Source organism: Triticum dicoccoides, chromosome 6B, assembly GCF_002162155.2.
Source record: "Triticum dicoccoides isolate Atlit2015 ecotype Zavitan chromosome 6B, WEW_v2.0, whole genome shotgun sequence".
In the NCBI taxonomy this organism is placed as follows: domain Eukaryota; kingdom Viridiplantae; phylum Streptophyta; class Magnoliopsida; order Poales; family Poaceae; genus Triticum; species Triticum dicoccoides.
In genome coordinates, this window is record NC_041391.1 from 211,107,507 (window position 1) to 211,130,447 (window position 22,941).

Here is a 22,941-nt window from a genome sequence, read left to right on the forward strand (position 1 = left end):
CTCGTCGCTCAATTGCACTCCATTCAAGGCGCTATACGGGAAGGAGGCCAACTTGGGAGCAATGGCGGCTTGGCCGAATGACGCTCCTATCGGCGACGATCTGGACTGGGCGGCGCACACAGCGCACATCCGCGCCGAGCTGGCGCGTGCCCAGCAGCGCTGCAAGAAACAAGCCGATCGCAACCGCACCGAGCGCCAGTTCCAGGTGGGCGAGCAGGTACTCCTGAAACTGCAACCATACGTCCAGAAATGGGTCGTCAGCCGCCCATGCGCCAAGCTCGCCTACAAGTTCTTCGGGCCCTACACTGTCATCGCGAAGATCGGGCTCTTGGCGTACAAGCTCGACCTGTCGGACTCCAGCTGCGTGCACCCAGTCTTCCACGTCTCGCAGCTGAAGCCGTTCACGCCGGATTACATGCCGGTGTATGTTGAGCTGCCACGAGTGCCCGACCTGTCTGTGGCGACCACGTCACCCACACGCATCCTAAAGCGACGCATGATGAAGGGAACACACCAGTCGTAAAGATCAGGGTGCAATGGGGGAGCAGCTCGACGCCATCCACTACGTGGGAGGACTACGACACTCTACGGCAACGCTTTCCAGCAGCTCTCATCTTGGAAGACAAAGAAGCCAGCCCTGAAGACAGAGCTCGATCTCAAGGAGGGGAGAATGTCACACCTGGCCACTTGTCCGCCACTTGTCCAGTGTGACGTGGCAAGGATCGGGCCCTGCCTGTAAGTGTGCGTGAGTGAGATCGAGGGAGTGTTTAAATAGACAGCCAGCCGCTTGTGGCAAGGCATGTGATGTAACAGACTGTCAACTCATCCCAATCCTTCCTCCGGAAGCAATCTCTTCTTCCTCCCCAAGTCTCTCCCTCACCTGCTCCCGCTCCCCTCCTCTCCAGCTCGTTACAGAGAACCGGCTACAACCAGGATCGTTTCGGACCAGGGGTTCTCGCCGCAGTACCTGTGACACGCATATTGCTCGGCCGTATCAACATGGTCATCCCAATGTTGAATGGGATCACCGATATCTTCCTTGTGACACGCATAGCCCAAGCTAGTAATGACCGGTATATCATCAGAACTGATGTTTACCACCATGGATAATGATCACACAGCAACAGGAAACAACATTTCAAGACCACGCTGTCATTCAGATAGCACCCAGTAATTTTTTGCTCATTCTACAAGTTTTTCTCAAATTCGCAATGCAAGTAACCTAAGGGGTTGTGCATACAGATAACCTGTTCAACCGAGTATTAGCTCCATCACAACTTTTCACCATCAATTTGGGTCAGATGTTCATAACAAGCTCTGTCATGGCCCCACAAAAGAAACACATCGTTAGTGCACGCCACCACGCGTTCCTCCAGAGCCAAGACATCGAGGAAGAACTCTGGCCCAATGTGAACTAAATTTTCTCTATTCTTCGTCACCAGCATGCTCAAGAAGATAGTTTGCAGCGAGTTGCTCATTCCTGTCGCAGGCGAAGAATGCTTCGATGACACGTGCTCTGTCAAACCCCATGGCTTCCAGCTGAAGAGCAAAAACAAATCCAATCAAACAAGGTGAATAAGTGAGATGCATGGTGTATTTATGCAGCCAGAGGCCAGTTAAGGTAATTATGAGGCATACCCTCCCAATTGCCTCTTGCTCTTCTGGTGTTACACTGATAGCATGAGGCATCTCATCCTGGTCAGCCTGATCTAAAAAGTCCCTGGAAATGTCCGACAAGTATGGTTTAGTAGATATATCATTGTAGACTCTACTAAAATTGAAAAGATTGTGAGAATGAAGCATCATGATTGGTTGAAAGCACGAAGTACAGGGGAAAGGATGCAGCAGCAGCTAATAGATATTTTTATATAAAGTAGCGCACACACAAGTTCTTTTAAGGTACCACTTTATGCTAGCTTATCATGTTATGTTCAGAAACTATATTAGCAGCTCCCAGAAGAAAAACTATACTAGCAGTATATGCTATACTTGAAACAACACAAGCCTAAAAAACATTTATTACCAGTTACTGGTATGAACTGAACCAAAACAAAATTGACAGCAATAGGTTGAGAAGATAGGATGAAGTCAAACAAAATGGCAAAACCACCTGCCACAAAATCTAACCACCTGGCAAGTGACAGTGAGCAGATATAACAGATTGATGAGATTCCAGTATATAACTAAGAAAGCAAAATTAGTACTATGAATTCTATAGCATATTTAAATGAGACAATATATAAATTCAGCAAATAAAGAAACGTACCCATCGCCGCCATCAAATGTCTCATTTAGTAACTGAAGGAACTCATCATTGTTCTCCTGAATCAACCTCAGAAGTTGAGGATTCTGCTTGCTCAATTCCTGGAGCATAGGCTGTAGCGAAATACCAGCAAAAAGTTTAGACAGAGAATGAAGGTGAGCATAGCATAAACAAGCCATTGATAGAAAACCTGTAAAATTTGTGGATTTGTATGGACCATTTCCCGAAGCGCTTGAAACTGCAAATCATAATTGCAAATTAGCAGTGCACTACTACTTCAAAATTAGAATAACACATGGTAGGGTACTGACAGGAGGTTCATTCGATCAAACTACATTAATCACTAATACTCTACTAAATGGAGCATTGCATACTTTTAGTGTATATACATAGAAAATGACAATTCGTTCGGAATGCAAATGCAATGATACGCGCAGGATAATACTTTCCTTTCCCAACATTATGCACAAAAGCATCCCAAGTAACAATAAACATGTGTATCCTACAGCGTTGCGTGATGGACCAACTAATAACTGCTTCCACCACAGCACTCACTTGTACAAAGAACAAATTATACTGAACACGGTATATGCTCCTACCACAGAATTCTACTTTCCACATACTTAAACATATCTACAAGTAATCCACATAAACTCGTCAAGTTAAATGTTAAGCATAAATGATGCTTCCTCTGTCCCTACATGTCTAGCATATTTTGAATTGTTAAGAGGAGATTTTTATCAATAGTTACTCAATTAATGTTGTCTACATATATAAAATCGCAATCATAACTTTTTTAATACAAATCTAATGACATCAATTTTATCTCACATAAACCACATACTAACAAAGTAGTATTTTGGTAAACACCTTGTCTTAACAAATTAATGTATGTCTCATATTTTGAGATGGAGAGAGTATAGATTTGAGTGCACAAACTACCAGCATTCACATGACACAAGAAGTACTGGCTACCATCACAACATCAAATTATAAGTACACATTTCACACACGTGTCATCTCTGTTCCTAGTACATTAAATCATCGGATAGTTTGACGGGCAATGACAGTAATAAACAGAATGGTTGGCTTGATCCCATGTGCACCATTGTTCCGTGCCTCTTTTTTTCTCTATCAGAGAGATCATAGAAAACAAAAAGGAGACAAGTAACTGACAAAACATAAAGATAAGAACCTGTTGGTTATTTCTAAGAAAATCAAGTGATCCACCCCCAGCAGCACCTCCAGCATGGGAAGCCCCCTGTTACATCATTCAATTAGTCAAAAGATACTCAAAGAAGCAACACCGCACCAGCACTACACAGACAAAGGTGGAAAGTAAACCTGTGGGAAAAGATCTAATGGTGCTGTGTTTGGGATTCCAGAGAAGCCGGTTTCTCCAGGAGCTGCATCAGTGGTGTTTGCCCCTTGACCAACCACCGGAACAGCAACTTCGGCTGTCACTGGAATACCCTAATGTTTGAGAAAACAAAAATATCAACTATAGCATCAGAAAATCAATCCAAATTCAAAATTCAGATGGGGAGAGATACGCACAGAGTACAGATAGTCAATGGCACGTTCTGGATTGTTATAAGCAGCACGGAGAGCTCTTTGGACCTTATCTCTGTCCCAACTGCCACCCCCCATCTCCATTATCTGGTTAATCATTGTGTCCAGATTGCTTCCTGACAGTAAATCCGATGCTGCAAGATCAACTGTACTTGAAGGGGTCCTAACAAAAAAGAAACAAGAGTTTAACATAGCAGAACTAGTAAGTTTAAAGGGAAATGGTTTGGTTCATATTCACACGACCAAGACTGCGAGGGAGATTGTAGGATCATGCAATGCTACTATTATACAACCATTTCAGATCTATACTCCATGCAGTTACAGCAATCCCAAAAATTCCATGTTGGGGCCTAACTTCCCATTACCCAGCTATGCAAATTGCTGTTTCAATGGCTTTTGATTTTCATGCACTCCAGAAATTCACCTACTCCCTCCATTCCCTTATACAAGGCCACAAACTCAGATTACAGATACCAAGGTAAAATTTAATGACTGCTTTGCAAGCTAACTTTTCTTCTCATTAACCGGGATCATTAATATGCCCACATGCATGCAAGGAAGGAATGAGAAGGAAATAACACAGTGTCATTATGACTACATGCATGCAAGTATTAAATAAGTTGCTACTACGAGGAAACATCATTAATTTTTACCTCGATTAATGTTAGTTGCCTTGTATAGATGCAAAACTTATTTTCCATAGTGGCCTTGTATAAGGGAATAGAGGGAGTAATTATAATATCAGTGCTTCAAACTTAATATCTAGTTTTGATGTTCATTGACCATTGTGCTCAAGTCAGGAAGTTGCTGATTTGAACCCTATTGACTCATGTTACATGTTCACGGATAAGTTAAAAAATATACTTTTCACTCTCCTCGCAAACTGCAATCTATTAGTTGATGCATCAACTTGTGTTTGTTGTCACTCTTCAAAATGAACTTTTGCGGCTATGAGGTCATTTATGCAACACTGCATGATTTAAAGCTGAAACAAGCATCAGAAGGACGTGCCTCTGAAAGTTAAGAACACCGGTTTTCCCTTGGGAGGGATACATGCAGAAACATAAAATTTAAGTGGTAAAAAAGACCCTAATGCAAATATCAACTGGCAGACTTCGAACATACTCCACGGATGGTCTTTCAGGCTGAGAAGTCGTAGTTGATGGGACCCTGCAGAAAGATGATGCACACATTTGATTTGAGCAAGACCCTATGTGCATGCAGTAAAATGCAACCAGGACGCTAGAAAGGGACTCACTGGGGCTGAGGAGCTTGTGGTTGAGCAACTGGAGGTGCTTGACTGGTAACAGGAGTGCTTGAAGGCTAGTAATGGTTCATGTGTCAGTACATATGCTTGCTACTATTGTGTTTTCATCCGCAAAAGAAGAATTTTACCTGGGCAGATGAAGCTCCACTGGAAGCAGAAGCTTTACTCTGCAAAATATAAGTAAATAGCTATACTTCTAATTTTAAGAGAAGAAGAACAAGCCCGACGCATAAAGTAGGAAAAACTTGAATAATGTTAAAATAGTGTTGTAAGTGTCAAGTACTTTATTTAATGTTGATATAAATGGACATTGTACAGCACAACTGTAACATAGGAAGGAGCAATATAGATGAACTATGGCAGGAGGCCTGCAAATTGTGGCGCATCAAATAAGGCAAAAAAGTATTTCAGGCATATTCTTCATTAGTGAATAGTAACTGTCAGGTGTCATATCTGAACTTAATTTTCACGTATAACCGCTTATGCTAGTTCTGCAATCATTAATAATTCATGTTATTACAACTATTACACCAAGTATTCAGTCAGTGGAAATAATCCAATAGCATATGACAAAACTGAAACTATCCATACTGTATAGGGCATAACCAGCCTACCTTACTAAGCATGACAACTAGAAATCCATCTTCGCTAACTTGATTTTCATCCAATGTGCTTTCATCCTTCAAAACCTTGCCATTGTGAATCAGCAGTTGTTGACCCCACGGATAACTATCCTTTCCTTGAATCTCTTCAATGTTCTTCTTGACAGCCATAATCTGATTCAAAGCAAACAGTTAGCATGATATTGAAGTAATTACTCCCACTGACATTTTTTTTACTATTCATAGTTAAAAGGTCTTCGAGATGCTACTTTGACAAAAAAAAGGAGTCCCTAGAACTCATTTAGATGAGTTATAGTTTGGCCTCATTCACCTCAGCCGACATCACCTATTTGTTATTCTAGCCTTTTCATTGGCAGGCCAATTCGTCACCTTTTGTTGCTGGGTTGGGATAGATTTCTATCTGCTATGTACTGCATGGGCTTGTCATCACGTGATTTTGGGTTGAAAAAAGGAGACGCGTTAGGAAGGAAAAATCGACCCTAAAAATATTTTAGAAAAAAATGGCAGAAATTTTTTAAAAAGTTGTGGCCCTACTCGAGAAATGCTGTTGTCATCCCTATTTGGAAACATGCAGTTGCGACCCCATTTGAAAACGTGCAGTTGCGACCCGACTTGAAAACGTGCAGTTGCGACCCCACTTGAAACTTGCAATTGCGAGTTTGCGACCTCATTTGAAAACTTGCAGTTGCGACCCGACTTGAAAACTTGCAGTTCGATCTCATTTGAAACTTGCAGTCGCGGACGGACTTGAAAACTTGCAGTTGCGCCCCCACTTGAAAACTTGCAATTGCGACCTCATTTAAAAACTTGCTGTTGCGACCCGACTTGCAGTTGCGATCTCACTTGAAAACTTGCAGTTGCAACCCAATTTAAAAAACCTGCAGTTGCGACCTGACTTGCAGTTGTGTCTCACTTGAAAACTTGCAGTTGCGACCCAACTTGAAAAACTTATAGTTGCGACCCCACTTGGAAACTTGCAATTGCGGCCTAATTTGAAGACTTACAGTTGTGACCTGACTGAAAATACTTGCAGTTGCGACCCCGTTTGAAAACTTGCAAATAAGACCGAACTTGAAAACTTGCGATTACAGCCGAACTTAAAATACTTGTAATTGCAACATGATTACAATTACCCATAAGTGCATTGCGTGCAACTCGCGCACATGCAACTAGTAATAAAAATATTAAAAAAAACCCACATTAATTGCATTTATGCTGCAGCGGTTGCAATTGCACATGAATAAGTGACGCAAAACGTAGGGCAAAAAAGAAACAAGTGAAGCCCCAAAAAACGTATGCAAAAAAAGAAGAAAACACATACTAATTGGTTCACTTTGAATAACAACAACACATTCCGTAAAAAAAAACCGGAAAAGTCAAAGCACAAAAATCTATTGGGTTGCACCCCAGCCGATGTCCAACAACCAGCAAAGGCTGCACAGGCTGCGCGTCACACCACAGAAATAGCTTACGTACCCTAAAGAAACATAAATAGCTTACTCACAGCTGAACGCTTACAGGGTCTGCACGAATCACGGTGCCAAAAAACCAGATGGTCCACTACGTGAATGAGACCAAACTAAAACTCAGCTAGCTGAGTTAACCGGGAAAAAAATACAACTATACATCGAGTATAATACTCTGAAAAAAAATTAACAGCAAACCTCACATGTATTTATTATATATAAACCTATATAGTTTTAGAACTGTCGGGAGTTAAACTTTGCAGCCGCAGATCCTAGGTCATCAAGTCAAAAAGAACATAGATAGTATATCTTTACAAAATATATTCTGCTATCAGCCTATCATCACAAAACAGTTTGGAAAGAAGTGCACTCCTCATGGCAAAGGGACACAGGTGGGGAAGAACAGTGGATAACAAGGCTTTCAAAGGACATGGTTACTGCAGATGGGAAAGAATGGCGATGGGCAATGGCACTCCTGAAACTCAACCTTGCGACCCCAAACTGAACCCTGGGTCATGAAGATCACTTGCCAATTGCCATGGACCTAAATCCTCGCCAACTCCAGCTTTCCATCCTCCCAAAAGGCCAAAACCAAAACCCCCGGAACAAGCTATTAGCACAGCATATCCACAGCATCATGCGTCTACCAATCATGTCCATTTGGAATACTGCCAAAAATCGTCTGCCAATATTTTTTTTAAACAGTCTGCCTACAACAACACGCTCACCATCCTTCCTGCAAACTCACCCGCACTGTTCTTCCCCTAAGACGATCCAGAGCACTCACGAGTACATTCAAATTCAGAGGCCAACACCTCGGCAATAACCCCTAATCAGCAGTAGCACACCCAAATCTAACAAGCTAATCCCTTCCGTAACGCATAACCACATGTCCCTAACATCTACTTCACCGTCGCATCATCTGGTTTAATCGAAATGCTAGAGAACTTCCGAAACAAAATCGCCGTGAAGCTGTGCATCCAGCGAAGAACACGGGGCCTGTTTGAATTAAAAAAAAAGTCGGGGAGATTTGAAACTAAACGAGGGGAGCGGGCGGGGGGAATCTCACGGTGTCATTGTGCTGGACCCGGATCTCGAAGTGGGTGCCCTTGAGAGTCTTCACCGTCAGCTTCATGGTGGCGCCGCGGTGGTCTCGGCCGGGAGATCGGAGTTCCTTCCTCCCCTTCCTTTCCGCTGCTCGCGCTAGGGTTTTCAGCAGGTCATGTGCTGTTGACGCACCCCTCCGCGGATAACGGCACGTCGAGTTCGCGGATCGACCTCGCTGCCCCTCGCCTACTCCGTCACCGGCTCCGCGCCGCCGCAGTCGCTCGATGCGCCGCAGTCGCTCGATACGCCGCCGCCTGCTTCGCCTTCGCTACTAGCTGAGTGCCTCGAGTGGCTGGGCCAGCTCGTGTATGTTTGCGGAGTAGTTAAGATTTTCTTCTTTCTTATGGGCCGTGGAAGTGAAACGACCAGCCCAAAGGGAACGTTTGTTGGCTGCATATATAAAGCCCAACTAAGCCTGTGATCAATGTGGACGGTGCCATCTCTGGCCAAGGTGAAACTGGTGCAGCCGCTGCGATTTGCCGGGACAAGGAGGGCAACTATTTGGGAGCTTCCGCGGTGGTTTTTGATGGCCTAGGGTGTGTTTGGTTGCAAGGGCGGTCATGAATGGGTTGGGATCGTTCAGAAAATAAGCATGTTTGGTTATAAAGCACATGAATGGTTCGAGCCAAAAAAAGAGAATATGCCATGAAGATGCTGAACCGTTCCACCCAACCAAATCGGTCGAATCAAATGGCCACCCTTTGCATGCATGACTATGTGAGCATGACTGGTGGTCCCGTCCTAAATAATTTGCTCACCACTTATATTCAGCCAAACACATGAATTGAATGGTTCAATCCCAAAAAAATTGAATGGTCCCAACCCATTCATACGACACCTTCAACCAAACGCATCCCTAGTGAACGCCCCAAGTTTGGAAGCTCAAGCGTGCAATGAGGCGCTTGCCTTGGCTCAAGATCTTCTCGTGACACATGCGATAATAGCCTCGGATTGCATGCAGGTTGTTACAGATATCAACGGAACTTCGCCCTCTTCTTCTTATGTTTTTGTAATTCAGGAGATTAAAGCTAGAGCTATGAACTTTGCTAGAGTTAGTTTTCGTTTTGAAAATAGAGAGGCAAACTATGAGGCTCATACCTTGGCAAAGGCAGTCTCGTCTCTCCCTTTTGGGCGCCACGTGTGGCTAGGGAACCTACCAGATATTACTTGTATTCCGGCAACTTTGGTTGATTAATAAAATCCCTAGTTCACCTCAAAAAAAAAACTAAGCCTGTGTGGTGCAAAAATAAGTGAGGAAAGTATACTTTTCCCGTTATCTGAGATATTGGATCTTTTGCCTCACTTTTCTTCTAACTTTGATTTGCCCCCGCCCTCGAGAATGACGGGTGAGGCTAGGGCCACTTACCATTAAGACAAGTATGGGACAAATTATCAAACCCCATGTAAAGTGGGGTAAATGATTCAATCCCCCGTGGATCAAATTCTTCCCAAAGTCTAAAACCTGTTAAATCCCCCCTCCTCTCCCCCAAACTCTGCAATAGCAGATCAAGTAGTAGAATGCCCGTGTGCTGCCACGGGCCATGGAACTTTTTTGCCCATTGCATATATAAACATAATGCACGCCAATTTTGTATGTATATAAATGATAGCCCGTAACAATCAATCAAAAAGTAATTGAAATTCACTTCACTTGCGATGTAAGTTAATATAGAAAATCTAACTCAATGATGTGCACATAGAGCAAAGCAATGATCCAACTAATTATCTCTTACAAACTAAGATTTACTTGATGCATTCCGTACAATGTTAGAATTGTTGTCTTTTGCTTAATTTGCACGGTACAATGTGAGTTGCATCCTGTTTATATAATAGAATGCCCGTGCATTGCCACAGGCTCTTGAAATATTTTGCAAGAGTTATATAAGATAATGCATGTTAAAATTCACACGTACAGACAATATAACACGGTCACAATTAATTAATAATTGAAGTCCACTTCACTTGCAATGTAAATTGATAACGAAAAGAAAAATAATGACATGTCCGTGTAACAAACTGAGCGATGTTCCAACTAAACATCTATTACAAAGTTATTAAGATATACTTGATGAGCTTAAGAAATTCTTGCACAATATCAGAAAAGTTGCCCTTAGCTTCATTCTCATGATGTTTTAGCAAGTATAATAAAAAGTGCTTCCTCAACTCATACACATCCTTCACAAACAATATATGTAGTTAGTATGAATATTTCATGTCGAAGGTCTTAAAACGTGTAACAGACAATACTAACCGCGCAAACTGGTTTGACCAGTTATTTACCGTTCCACCGGAGCATAAAATGAAAAACAAAATAGCCAGACACATCCCTGCAAATTTCTAAATTTAGTAATATAAAAAAATATAGTCATAACAAAAATAAATGTTTTATTATGAATTTATTACCGGACTATGCTTGTTGGAATACCAAACGGAAATAAACGTCGCCATTTAGATATATCAAAATTCCAACCGGGCTGCTTTATTTTGAGTGCTTCTTTGAATTCCCTCGCAAAACTTTTTAGTTTCACTACATACCTCAGATTTTTATCCTCTGACGACTGTGATGTACGAATAGGGTCCATAATATGTACACGACGTGCCTCTTTGTCGAGACATACAAAATGTATCGACTGATGGATGCATAAGAAAGATAAATCTACAAGTGGTAGCTATTAGAAACAACAATAGACAAAATACCTTACTTACTATGTTGCACGATGAAATGTTGTTGTCCATCCCAGGCCAGCTATCAAATAATGTTCCCAACATCTGAATAGTTTTCTTCTCGTGGGACTTTTGACCTCGTGTTGACTCTAGCATCATGGACTAAGTAAAAAAAGAAATATCGTTTCAACATGTTGATACTAACGACACGCATAATGAAGAGTTATGATAACTTACACAAAATCTTAGATCCATGTAATGCATAGAAGGGTCTACAATACTCCCTCGTCACATGCCAGTATACGTACGACGGTGTTGAAACAATCATTGTCCATAGGCTGCTCCATGTTAAGTATGCCCTGAAGTTTCTTAAGACTTAAGCCCATTGAACGGAGTTTCGAACTCCGGACACATTCCTTCCTAAAAATTGGATGGTAAGAATAATAATAATGTATATGCGCACATTAAATATTAATATATGATACTTACTCCAAACAACTAGCATCATCGATCGACATGATGTAGTTGCAGAGTCGGCACGTTGATCCATGGGTATGATGGGGATTGGGGCATGATGTTTGTCTTTGACTCCGTATGGAGGCCTCAGCCAAGCTGGGTTTGGGCATGATACGTCTCCGTCGTATCTATAATTTTTGATTGTTCCATGCTAATATTCTACAACTTTCATATACTTTTGGCAACTTTTTATACTATTTTTGGAACTAACATATTGATCCAGTGCCCGGTGCCAGTTCCTGTTTGTTGCATGTTTTATGTTTCGCAGAAACCCCATATCAAACGAGTCCAAACGGGATAAAAACGGACGGAGAATATTTTTGGAATATTTATGATTTTCTGAAAGAAAAATCAACGTGAGACGGTGCCCGAGGGGGCCACGAGGCAGGGGGCGCCCCTGACCCTCGTGGGCACCCCGTAAGGCGGTTGACGCTCTTCTTTTGCCGCAAGAAAGCTAATTTTCGGAGAAAAATCTGGGCAAAGGTTTCAATCCAATCGGAGTTACGGATCTCGGGATATATAAGAAATGGTGAAAGGGCAGAGTCTGAAAACGCAGAAATAGAGAGAGACAGGGAGACAGATCCAATCTCGGAGGGGGCTCTCGCCCCTCCCACGCCATGGGAGCCAAGGACCAGAGGGGAAACCCTTCTCCCATCTAGGGAGAAGGTCAAGGAAGAAGAAGAAGAAGGGGGGCTCTCTCCCCCTTGCTTTCGGTGGCGCCGGAACGCCGCCGGGGGCCATCATCATCACCGCGATATACACCAACAACTTCACCGCTTTCATCACCAACTCTTCCCTCCTCTATGCAGCAGTGTAACTGTGACGCCCCCGATTCAATCGTACACTAATCATGCACGCAAACGTGTACGATCAAGATCAGGGACTCACGAGAAGATATCACAACACAACTCTAAAAGTAAAACAAGTCATATAAGCATCATATTACAAGCCAGGGGCCTCAAGGGCTCGAATACAAGTGCTCGACATAAACAAGTCAGCGGAAGCAACAATATCTGAGTACAGACATAAGTTAAACAAGTTTGCCTTAAGAAGGCTAGCACAAACTGGGATACAGATCGAAAGAGGCGCAGGCCTCCTGTCTGGGATCCTCCTAAACTACTCATGGTCGTCGTCAGCAGCCTGCACATAGTAGTAGGCACCTCCAATGTAGTAGGAGTCGTTGTCAACGGTGGCGTCTGGCTTCTGCGCTCCAGCATCTGGTTGCGACAACCAGGTAGAAGAGAAAGGGGGAAAAGAGGGAGAAAAGCAACCGTGAGTACTCATCCAAAGTACTCGCAAGCAAGGAACTACACTACATATGCATGGGTATATGTGTAAAGGGCCATATCGGTGGACTGAACTGCAGAATGCCAGAATAAGAGGGGGATAGCTAATCCTGTCGAAGACTACGCTTCTGGCAGCCTCCGTCTTGCAGCATGTATAAGAGAGTAGTTGAAGTCCTCCAAGTAGCATCGCATAGCATAATCCTACCCGGCGATCCTCCCCTCGTCGCCCTGTGAAAAAGCGGTCACTGAGTTGTCTGTGGAACTTGACTGGGTGTGTTTTATTAAGTATCCGGTTCTAGTTGTCATAAGGTCAAGGTACAACTCCGGGTCGTCCTTTTACCGAGGGACACGGCTATTCGAATAGATAAACTTCCCTGCAAGGGTGCACCACATAACCCAACACGCTCGATCCCATTTGGCCGGACACACTTTCCTGGGTCATGCCCGGCCTCGGAAGATCAACACGTCGCAGCCCCACCTAGGCCTAAGAGAGAGGTCAGCACGCCGGTCTAACTCCTATGGCGCAGGGGTCTGGGCCCATCGCCCATTGCACACCTGCATGTTGCGAGGGCGGCCGGAAGCAGACCTAGCAACCTCCATTACAAAGGAAGTCACGTTACGCGGTCCAATCAGGCGCGCGCCGCTCAGTCGCTGACGTCTAGAAGGCTTCGGCTGATACCACGACGTCGAGTGCCCATATCTTTCCCACGTAGTTGGTTAGTGCGTATAGGCCAGTGGCCAGACTCAGATCAAATACCAAGATCTCATTGAGCGTGTTATTATGAAGCAACCGCAAACGCCGACCAGGGCCAGGCCCACCTCTCGCCTAGGTGGTCTCAACCTGCCCTGTCGCTCCACCACAAAGTAACAGTCGGGGGCCGTTGGGAACCCAGGCCCACCTCTACCGGGATGGAGCCACCTGTCCTTCCAGCCCCCACATCGAAATCACTTGCGGGTACTCAATGAGCTGACCCGACTTTAGTCACCATCTGTATAGTATGTGTGTATGTATAGTATATACCCGTGATCACCTTCCGAGTGATCACGGCCCAATAGTATAGCAAGGCAGACTGACAAGAATGTAGGGCCAATGATGATAAACTAGCATCTTATACTAAGCATTTAGGATTGCGGGTAAGGTATCAATGACTGTAGCAACAATGACAAGCTATGCAACAGAATAGGAGTAACCGAACAGTAACATGCTACACTACTCTAATGCAAGCAGTATAGAGAAAAATAGGCGATATTTGGTGATCAAGGGGGGGGGGGCTTGCCTGGTTGCTCTGGCAAGGAGGGGTCGTCAACTCCGTAGTCAAACTGGGGTCGCCGACAGTCTCGGGGTCTACCGGAAAGAAGTAACGAAGGGGGAACACAATAAATAACAAAGCAATCAAAGCATCACAAAGCGTAACATGGCAATACACGGTGCTAGGTGTGGCCTAACGCGGTAGTAGGTGATACTGGAGAAAGGGGGGAAACATCCGGGAAAGTATCCCCGGGGTTTCGCGTTTTCGGACAGATGAACCGGAGGTGAAATGTTGCAGGTTCGCTATGCTAGGGACGTGTGGCTAACGAACGGGCTGCGTATTCGTATTCGTCTCGTCGTTCTGAGCAACTTTCATGTATAAAGTATTTTCATCCGAGCTAAGGTTTATTTTATATGATTATTCGAAGTTTAAAAGATTTTCTGAATTTTCAGGATTTTTATTTTAATTCAAAATTAAAACAGCAAAATACTTTTGTCACCTAGTGTTACTCCAGCCTATGAGTATGACAGTGGGGCCATGGGGTTGGGTTGACCCGAATAGTCAAAGAGTGAATAATGTAAGCAGGTTCCACGTGTCATTGACTATGGTCATTTAGACTTTAATTAAATTATATTAACTAATAGTGGGGGCTACTGTCATTGGATAGTAGTTAAACTAACTAGTGATTAGCCCCCAAAGCTAATTTGCAAGGGCCGGCCAGTGGTGGTTGTGCACGCACAAAGCACAAAGCTTGTGCTCGGCCATGGCCTCAGCCAAGGCCATTAGTAGCAGCAGCTAGCGGCTTGGAGCATCAGCTAGTAGCGGCAGCAGGAGAAAGCAGCAGCATCTAGGAGCAGCAGCGACGGCAAGCACCAACGAAGGAAGCAGAGTAGCAGCAGCAAGGTAGCAACAGCCAGCGGCAGTAGCACAAGAGTAGCAGGTACAGGTAGCGGGCGGACGCGCGAGCGTGGGCAGGCGCAGGGGCGCGTCCAGGAGCAGGTGGGTGAGGCCACGCGTAGGCCGGTCCACGCGGAGGCATGGTAGGGCACAACCGGACGCGGCCGTGGACGCGAGGGCGCACAGGCAGGGGCTCGGCGACACGAGCAGGGGCGTGGCGAGGGATGCGGACGAAGCCGCGCAACGAGCTAAGGTGACTAGGGGCACGGGGATGCACAGGGTCAACGGCAGTGGCGAACGCTCGCGATGGTGGCGGCTCGGACATGACGAGCCTGAGAAAAATGTCCACGGATCGACCAAACGGAGGTGGTAGGCGGCATCTACGCAGCTCCTAGAGCACGCACGCATCCACAGACGAGGCTAAGTGGCACGACAGCGACGTGCTCGTCCGCCATGGCGGACGGCGGCGTCGGCCTCGAGCAAGGGAAGTGGCTACAGCGCACGGGGCAACGAGGAGAGGGGGAAAAGGTGCGGGGCTCACAGTGAGGCACACGGTGGCCGGCGATGGGCTTAGGAGCGCAGGAGGGCGGCGAATCGGGGCGACGGAGTTCGTCGGTGTCGGGGAGGAAGTCGAAGGCGATCCGGCGACGGAGGGCTCCCCAGCTCGCGTTCCTGGGCGTAGAGGAAGTAGCGGACGACGGCGCGTCTTCTGAGCAGGGTCTCGAGACGTGCGGAGGACGGTGGTCGCGGCTCCTACGGCGGCGAGGCCCTGACTCCACTCGGCGAGGTGAGGCAGGCGGAGCGAGCGAGGTGGAGAGGGGGAGGAGCGAGTGGGAGGGGAGGCGTCCCGAGGCGCGCTCGTGGCGGCCTTATCCCCTCCGCGGCGCGCTGTAGCGACGGGGCCGGCGAGGTGGTCCGGTGGGAACGGGCGGCCGACTCGGGTCTGGGGAACAGGAGGAGGAGAGAGTTGACCGGGGAGTAGGAGTGGGCCACTAGGCCAGCTCGGGTGGGCCGAGGCCTAGAGGGCAGGAGGCTTTCTTATTTTTATTTTTTTTGTTGTTTTTCTTTTCTAATTTGCATTTCTCTTTACTAGTAAAAATATTTATCTAATACCTTCAAAAAAAATATTTATCTAAAGCTATTATTTAGCACACAAATACTAGGTAATAATTTAAAGCAGCACACAAATTCTCAAATTAATTTAGAACAATTTAAATATTTGCCTTCTTTTAAAAGCATTCAAATAATTGTTTTTTTGCTACTTTTGTATTCATTTAGAGTTCTTAAACATTTCAAAAAAAATGTGGGTTCTTCACCATAATTGCCTATGCATTATCTGGCACCTCTAGAACATTTAAGTTTTTAAGTTTGAAAACTTTTACCGTTTTGACATTATTTTAAATTTGAAATTTGAACTGGTTTTCGGACTAACGCGAGATTAGCAACAGTAATCGAAGTAACGTGGCATCATTAGCTGAGAATTACTGTAGCTTAATTATCCGGGCGTCACAGTAACCCCTCTCTTACCTGCTGTAATCTCTACTTAAATATGGTGCTCAACACTATATACTATTTCCCAATGATGTATGACTATCTTATGATGTTTGAGTAGATCCGTTTTGTCCTATGGGTTAATTGATGACCTTGATTGGTTTGAGTTACATGTTTTATTATTGGTGTTGTCCTATGGTGCTCTTCGTGTCGCGCAAGCGTGAGGGATTCCTGCTATAGGGTGTTGCAATATGTTCATGATTCACTTATAGTGGGTTGCTTGAGTGACAGAAGCATAAACTCGAGTAAGGGGGTTGTGGCGTATGGGATAAAGGGGACTTGATGCTTTAATGCTATGGTTGGGTTTTACCTTAATGATCTTTAGTAGTTGCGGATGCTTGCTAGAGTTCCAATCATAAATGCATATGATCCAAGAAGAGAAAGTATGTTAGCTTATGTCTCTCCCTCAAATAAAATTGCAATACTGATTATCGATCTAGTTATCGATTGCCTAGGGACAAATAACTTTCTCGTGACAAAAAGCTATCTACTAAAACTAACTTAGTTGTGTCTTCATCTAGACAGCCCCTAGTTTATATTTACGTGCTCTTTATTATCTTGCAAACCTATCCAAAAACACCTATAAAGTACTTATAGTTTCATACTTGTTCTAGTAAAGCGAACGCTAAGCGTACGTAGAGTTGTATCGGTGGTCGATAGAACTTGAGGGAATATTTGTTCTATCTTTAGCTCCTCGTTGAGTTCGAAACTCTTACTTATCGAAAGAGGCTACAATTGATCCCCTATACTTGTGGGTTATCAAGACCTTTTTTTGGCGCCGTTGCCGGGGAGTCATAGCGTGGGGTGAATATTCTCGTGTGTGCTTGTTTGCTTTATTACTAAGTAATTTTTATTTGCTGTTCTAAGTTATTCTCTATCTTTAGTTATGGATATGGAACACGAAATACCAAAAAGATTAGGTGTACTTGCTACTCATGGAGATGGGGAACCTCCTAAAACCCTCGATGATGGTTATGTGAAAAATATTATGTACTACTTTGATAATCCTGAGAAAACCCCATTCAATTATGTTATGGGAGACGCGTTGGATCAATGGGATCAAATTCATATGTTGCATTGGTATGCTCGGTAACTATGCTTGAGATATGATTATACTTGTTGCTCTAGGATGAAGGCTCCACACCTTCCCTTTTCATGCAAATTTAATGATGATAAAACCTTGGCTTCTTATGCTAATGGTATATATGATTACTATGATGTAGAACAAATAGAAGAATTCGTTGCTTTTATGGGTGCTTATGAAATTGAATCTTTGTTTAAAGAGTTTGAAGATTTTGATGATTCAGTTTATAGACCTGAAAATTTTGCTATACTTAAATATTGCTATGAGAATTATGAATACAATTCCGATATTGATGCATTTATTGAGAAAGTGTCCGTTGTCCAAGAAGAGACTAATATTTTGCAGGAGTCCATGGAAAAAGAAATTGATGAAACTGTGAGCTCATTGGATGAAAAAGATGATGAGGAGAGCGAAGAACAAAAGGAGGAAGAGTGGATTAGCTACATGTGCCCACCTTCTAATGAGAGTAACTCTTCAACTCATACATTGTTTAAATTCCCTTCGTGCTTATCGAAGGATGATTGCTATGATGATTGTGATGATCCCGTTGAATCTTTTGAAATATCCCTTTTTGATGATGCTTGCTATGCTTATGGCCATGATGCCAATATGAATTATGCTTATGGAGATGAACTTGCTATAGTTCCTTATGTTAAACATGAAAGCGTTGCTATTGCACCCACACATGATAATCCTATTATCTTTTTGAATTCTCCAAACTACACTATATCGGAGAAGTTTGTGCTTATTAAGGATTATATTGATGGGTTGCCTTTTACCGTTGCACATGATAATTTTGATGAATGTGATATGCATGTGCTTGTTGCTCCTACTTGCAATTATTATGAGAGAGGAACTATATCTCCACCTCTCTATGTTTCCAATACGATAGAATTGCAAGAAACTCCTTATACTATGCATTGACCTTTACTTGGTGCACATGAATTGTTCTTTTATGACATGCCGGTGCATACGAAGAGAGTTAGACTTTGTTGTTACATGATATATGTTACTTTATGCTCACTACTAAATCACAAATCATTGTTGATTAGAATTGGCTTTGATATACCTTGGGATCCGGGTGGATCCATTACTTGAGCACTATATGCCAAGCTTAATGGCTTTAAAGAAAGCGCTGCCAGGGAGACAACCCGAAAGTTTTAGAGAGTCATTTTTTTATGTTGAGTGCTTTTATATAGTCTAAAAACAAAAAAAAAATAAAGAGGGGAACCCAAAACTTTTTCAAAAAGAAAAGTGAAAGTGAGAAAGACAAGCATTGTTGAAGTGGAAGAGCTCCTTGAACTTTGTTCATTCTCAGGGAAACTTTGTGAATCTTAATTACAGAAACTTTTCATCAAAAATAATTATCCCATTGTACAATTCCATTGTATTATAAAAATAATGTGCTAAGGTTTGCCTTTAGGATGTTTACAATGCTTGTTGGTTTGTGCGGTGTAGGACGAAAACTTTGGCTGTAGTGCACGATTTTACATTTTTTTACTGGAACGTCAAATGGTTCTGATTCTTTTTTGCACTCTCTTTCTGTACAAATTGTTTATTTTTCCTAATTTTGGCAGAATTTTTTGAGTACCAGAAGTATGGTGAATGTTCAGATTGCTACAGATTGTTCTGTTTTTGACAAATTTTGTTTTTGATGCATAGTTTACTTGTTTTGATGAAACTATCAATTTCTATCAGTGGATTAAGCCATGGAAAAGTTATATTACAGTAAACACAATGCAAAAAAAATATGAATTGGTTTGCAATAGTACCTAGAGTAGTGATTTGCTTTATTATACTAACGGATCTTACCGAGTTTTCTGTTGAAGTTTTGTGTGGATGAAGTGTTTGATCGAGGAGGTCTCGATATGAGGAAAAGGAAGAGAGGAAAGAGCTCAAGCTTGGGGATGCCCAAGGCACCCCAAGTAAATATTCAAGGAGACTCAAGCGTCTAAGCTTGGGGATGCCCCGGAAGGCATCCCCTCTTTCTTCAACAAGTATCGGTATGTTTTCAGATTCATTTCGTTCATGTGATATGTGCAAGTCTTGGAGCGTCCTTTGCATTTAGTTTTCACTTTTCTTTTATGCACCATGCTGGTATGAGATATTCCATGGTTGATTTATATAATGCTCATTGCACTTCACTTAAATCTTTTGAGTATGGCTTTATAGAATGCTTCATGTGCTTCACTTATATCTTTTGAAGTTTGGATTGCATGTTTCTCTTCACATAGAAAACCGCCATTTGTAGAATGCTCTTTTGCTTTACTTATATTTGTTAGAGCGTGGGCATATCTTTTGTAGCAAGAACTAAACTCTCTTGATTCACTTATATCTATTTAGAGAGATGACAGGAATTGGTCATTCACATGGTTAGTCATAAAATCCTACATAAACTTGTAGATCGTTGAATATGATATGTTTGATTCCTTGCATAGTTTTGCGATATAAAGGTGGTGATATTAGAGTCATGCTAGTGGGTGACTGTGGATTCATAGAAATACTTGTGTTGAGGTTTGTGATTCCCGAAGCATGCACGTATGGTGAACTGTTATGTGATGAAGTCGGAGCATGATTTATTTATTGATTGTCTTCCTTACGAGTGGCGGTCGGGGACGAGCCATGGTCTTTTCCTACAAATCTATCCCCCTAGGTGTTGGGGAACGTAGTAATTTCAAAAAAAATCCTACGCACATGTAAGATCATGGTGACGTATAGCAACGAGAGGGGAGAGTGTTGTCTACATACCCTTGTAGACCGTAAGCGGAAGCGTTAGCACAACGCGGTTGATGTAGTCGTACGTCTTCACGGCCCGACCGATCAAGCACCAAAACTACGGCACATCCAAGTTCTAGCACACGTTCAGCTCGATGACGTCCCTCGAACTCCGATCCAACCGAGTGTCGAGGGAGAGTTCCGTCAGCACGACGGCGTGGTGACGATCTTGATGTTCTACCGTCGCAGGGCTTCGCCTGAGCACCGCTACGATATTATCGAGGTGGACTATGGTGGAGGGGGGCACCACACACGGCTAAGAGATCCAAGGGATCAATTGTTGTCTCTTTGGTGCTAGCCCTGCCCCTCTATTTATAAGTTGAGCCCCGGGGTCGAAACTTGGAGCAAAAGCCTCCTCAAAGTCGGTTTTGCCCGAAAGGCAAGAGTCCCACTCGGACTCCAGGACCAAACGCCACAATCCTTGGCGTCTGGCCCAGACGCCATGGGCCTCAGCGTCTGGCCCAGGGCCAGACGTCAGGGTCTCCGGCGTTTGGCCCCCTGGCCTCCGCAAAACTCCTTTTGCACCGACCTAAAGCCTCATGGGCTTGACCCCTTGGCCTAACCATATCATCCAATATATGAATCTTTATGTCTCGACCATTTCGAGACTCCTCGTCATGTCCCCGATCTCATTTGGGACTCTGAACTCCTTTGGTATATCAAAACATGTAAACTCGTAATATAACTGTCATCGAAACCTTAAGCGTGCGGACCCTACGGGTTCGAGAACAATGTAGACATGACCGAAACACATTTCCGGTCAATAACCAATAGCGGAACCTGGATGCTCATATTGGCTCCCACATATTCTACGAAGATCTTTATCGGTCAAACCGCATAACAACATACTTTGTTCCCTTTGTCATCGGTATGTTACTTGCCCGAGATTCGATCGTCGGTATCCAATACCTAGTTCAATCTCGTTACCGGCAAGTCTCTTTACTCGTTACGTAATGCATCATTCCGTAACTAACTCAGTAGCTACATTGCTTGCAAGGCTTATAGTGATGTGCATTACCGAGAGGGCCCAGAGATACCTCTCTGACAATCGGAGTGACAAAAACCTAATCTCGAAATACGCCAACCCAACATGTACCTTTGGAGACACCTGTAATACTCCTTTAAAATCACCCGGTTACGTTGTGATGTTTGGTAGCACCCAAAGTATTCCTCCGGTAAACGGGAGTTGCATAATCTCATAGTTACAGGAACATGTATAAGTCATGAAGAAAGCAATAGCAATATACTAAACGATCAAGTGCTAGGCTAACAGGATGGGTCATGTCAATCACATCATTCTCCTAATGATGTGATCCCGTTAATCAAATGACAACTCTTTTGTCCATGGCTAGGAAACATAACCATCTTTGATAAACGAGCTAGTCAAGTAGAGGCATACTAGTGACACTATGTTTGTCTATGTATTCACACATGTATTGTGTTTCCGGTTAATACAATTCTAGCATGAATAATAAACATTTATCATGATATAAGGAAATAAATAATAACTTTATTATTGCCTCTAGGGCATATTTCCTTCAGTCTCCCACTTGCACTAGAGTCAATAATCTAGTTCACATCGCCATGTGATTTAACACCAATATTCACATCTATATGTGATTAATACCCATAGTTCACATCATCATGTGATCAACACCCAAAGGGTTTGTTCACATCGCTATGTGATTAACACCCAAAGAGTACTAAGGTATGATCATGTTTTGCTTGTGAGAGAAGTTTAGTCAACGGGTCTATCATATTCAGAGTCGTATGTATTTTGCAAATATTCTATGTCCACAATGCTCTGCACGGAGCTACTCTAGCTAATTGCTCCCACTTTCAATATGTATCCAGATTGAGACTTAGAGTCATCTGGATCGGTGTAAAAGCTTGCATCGATGTAACTCTTTACGACGGACTCTTTTATTACCTCCATAATCGAGAAATATTTCCTTAGTTCTCACTAAGGATATTCTTGACAAATGTCTAGTGATCTACTCCTAGATCACTATTGTACTCCCTTGCCAAATAAAGAGCAAGGTATACAATAGGTCTGATACATAGCATAGCATACTTTATAGAACCTATGACTGAGGCATAGGGAATGACTTTTCATTCTCTTTCTATTTTCTGCCATGGTCGGGTCTTTAGTATTACTCAACTTCACACCTTTGCATCACAGGCAAGAACTCCTTCTTTGATTGTTCTATTCTGAACTATTTCAAAAATTTATCAAGGTATGTACTCACTGAAAAATCTTATCAAGCGTCTTGATCTATCTCAATAGATCTTGATGCTCAATATGTAAGTAGCTTTACCGAGGTCTTTCTTTTAAAGAACTCCTTTCATATACTCCTTTATGCTTTCCAGAAAAATTCTACATCATTTCTGATCAATCAATATGTTACTCACATATATTTATCAAAAAGGCGGTAGTGCTCCCACTCACTTTATTGTAAATACAGGCTTCACCGCAAGTCTGTATAAAACTATATGCTTTGATCAACTTATCAAATCGTATATTCCAACTCTGAGATGCTTGCACCAGTCCATAGATGGATCGCTGGAGCTTGCATATTTTGTTAGCACCTTTAGGATTGACAAAACCTTCTGGTTGCAT

The 22,941-nt window shown here is 43.3% G+C and overlaps 1 protein-coding gene across 2 annotated transcripts; it reads right to left on the reverse strand.

Annotated features, from left to right (window-relative positions):
- Positions 1 to 1,126: 1,126 nt before the first annotated feature.
- Positions 1,127 to 8,605, reverse strand: LOC119322451 (ubiquitin receptor RAD23b-like). 2 transcript variants are annotated; one of them, XM_037595937.1, is made up of 12 exons: positions 8,261 to 8,605; positions 5,717 to 5,878; positions 5,231 to 5,269; positions 5,094 to 5,158; positions 4,961 to 5,005; positions 3,821 to 3,998; positions 3,608 to 3,736; positions 3,459 to 3,524; positions 2,454 to 2,501; positions 2,267 to 2,376; positions 1,639 to 1,720; positions 1,127 to 1,539 (listed from the first exon to the last, which is right to left on the reverse strand). In XM_037595937.1, the coding sequence occupies exons 1-12, from the start codon at positions 8,324 to 8,326 to the stop codon at positions 1,426 to 1,428; spliced, it is 1,104 nt and encodes a 367-aa protein (XP_037451834.1). In that variant the 5' UTR covers positions 8,327 to 8,605; the 3' UTR covers positions 1,127 to 1,425. The 2 variants fall into 2 exon arrangements, with proteins under 2 accessions (XP_037451834.1, XP_037451835.1); XM_037595938.1 differs by lacking the exon at positions 4,961 to 5,005.
- Between the last annotated feature and the right edge of the window lie 14,336 nt (positions 8,606 to 22,941).

Excerpts from the sequence above, each read along its gene's own strand:
- LOC119322451 (XM_037595937.1), bottom strand. The coding sequence starts at position 8,326 with ATGAAGCTGACGGTGAAGACTCTCAAGGGCACCCACTTCGAGATCCGG. Across the intron at positions 5,879-8,260 it reads GGGTCCAGCACAATGACACC|ATTATGGCTGTCAAGAAGAA; the intron begins GTGAGATTCCCC and ends GCTTTGAATCAG. Across the intron at positions 2,502-3,458 it reads TTCTTAGAAATAACCAACAG|TTTCAAGCGCTTCGGGAAAT; the intron begins GTTCTTATCTTT and ends TATGATTTGCAG.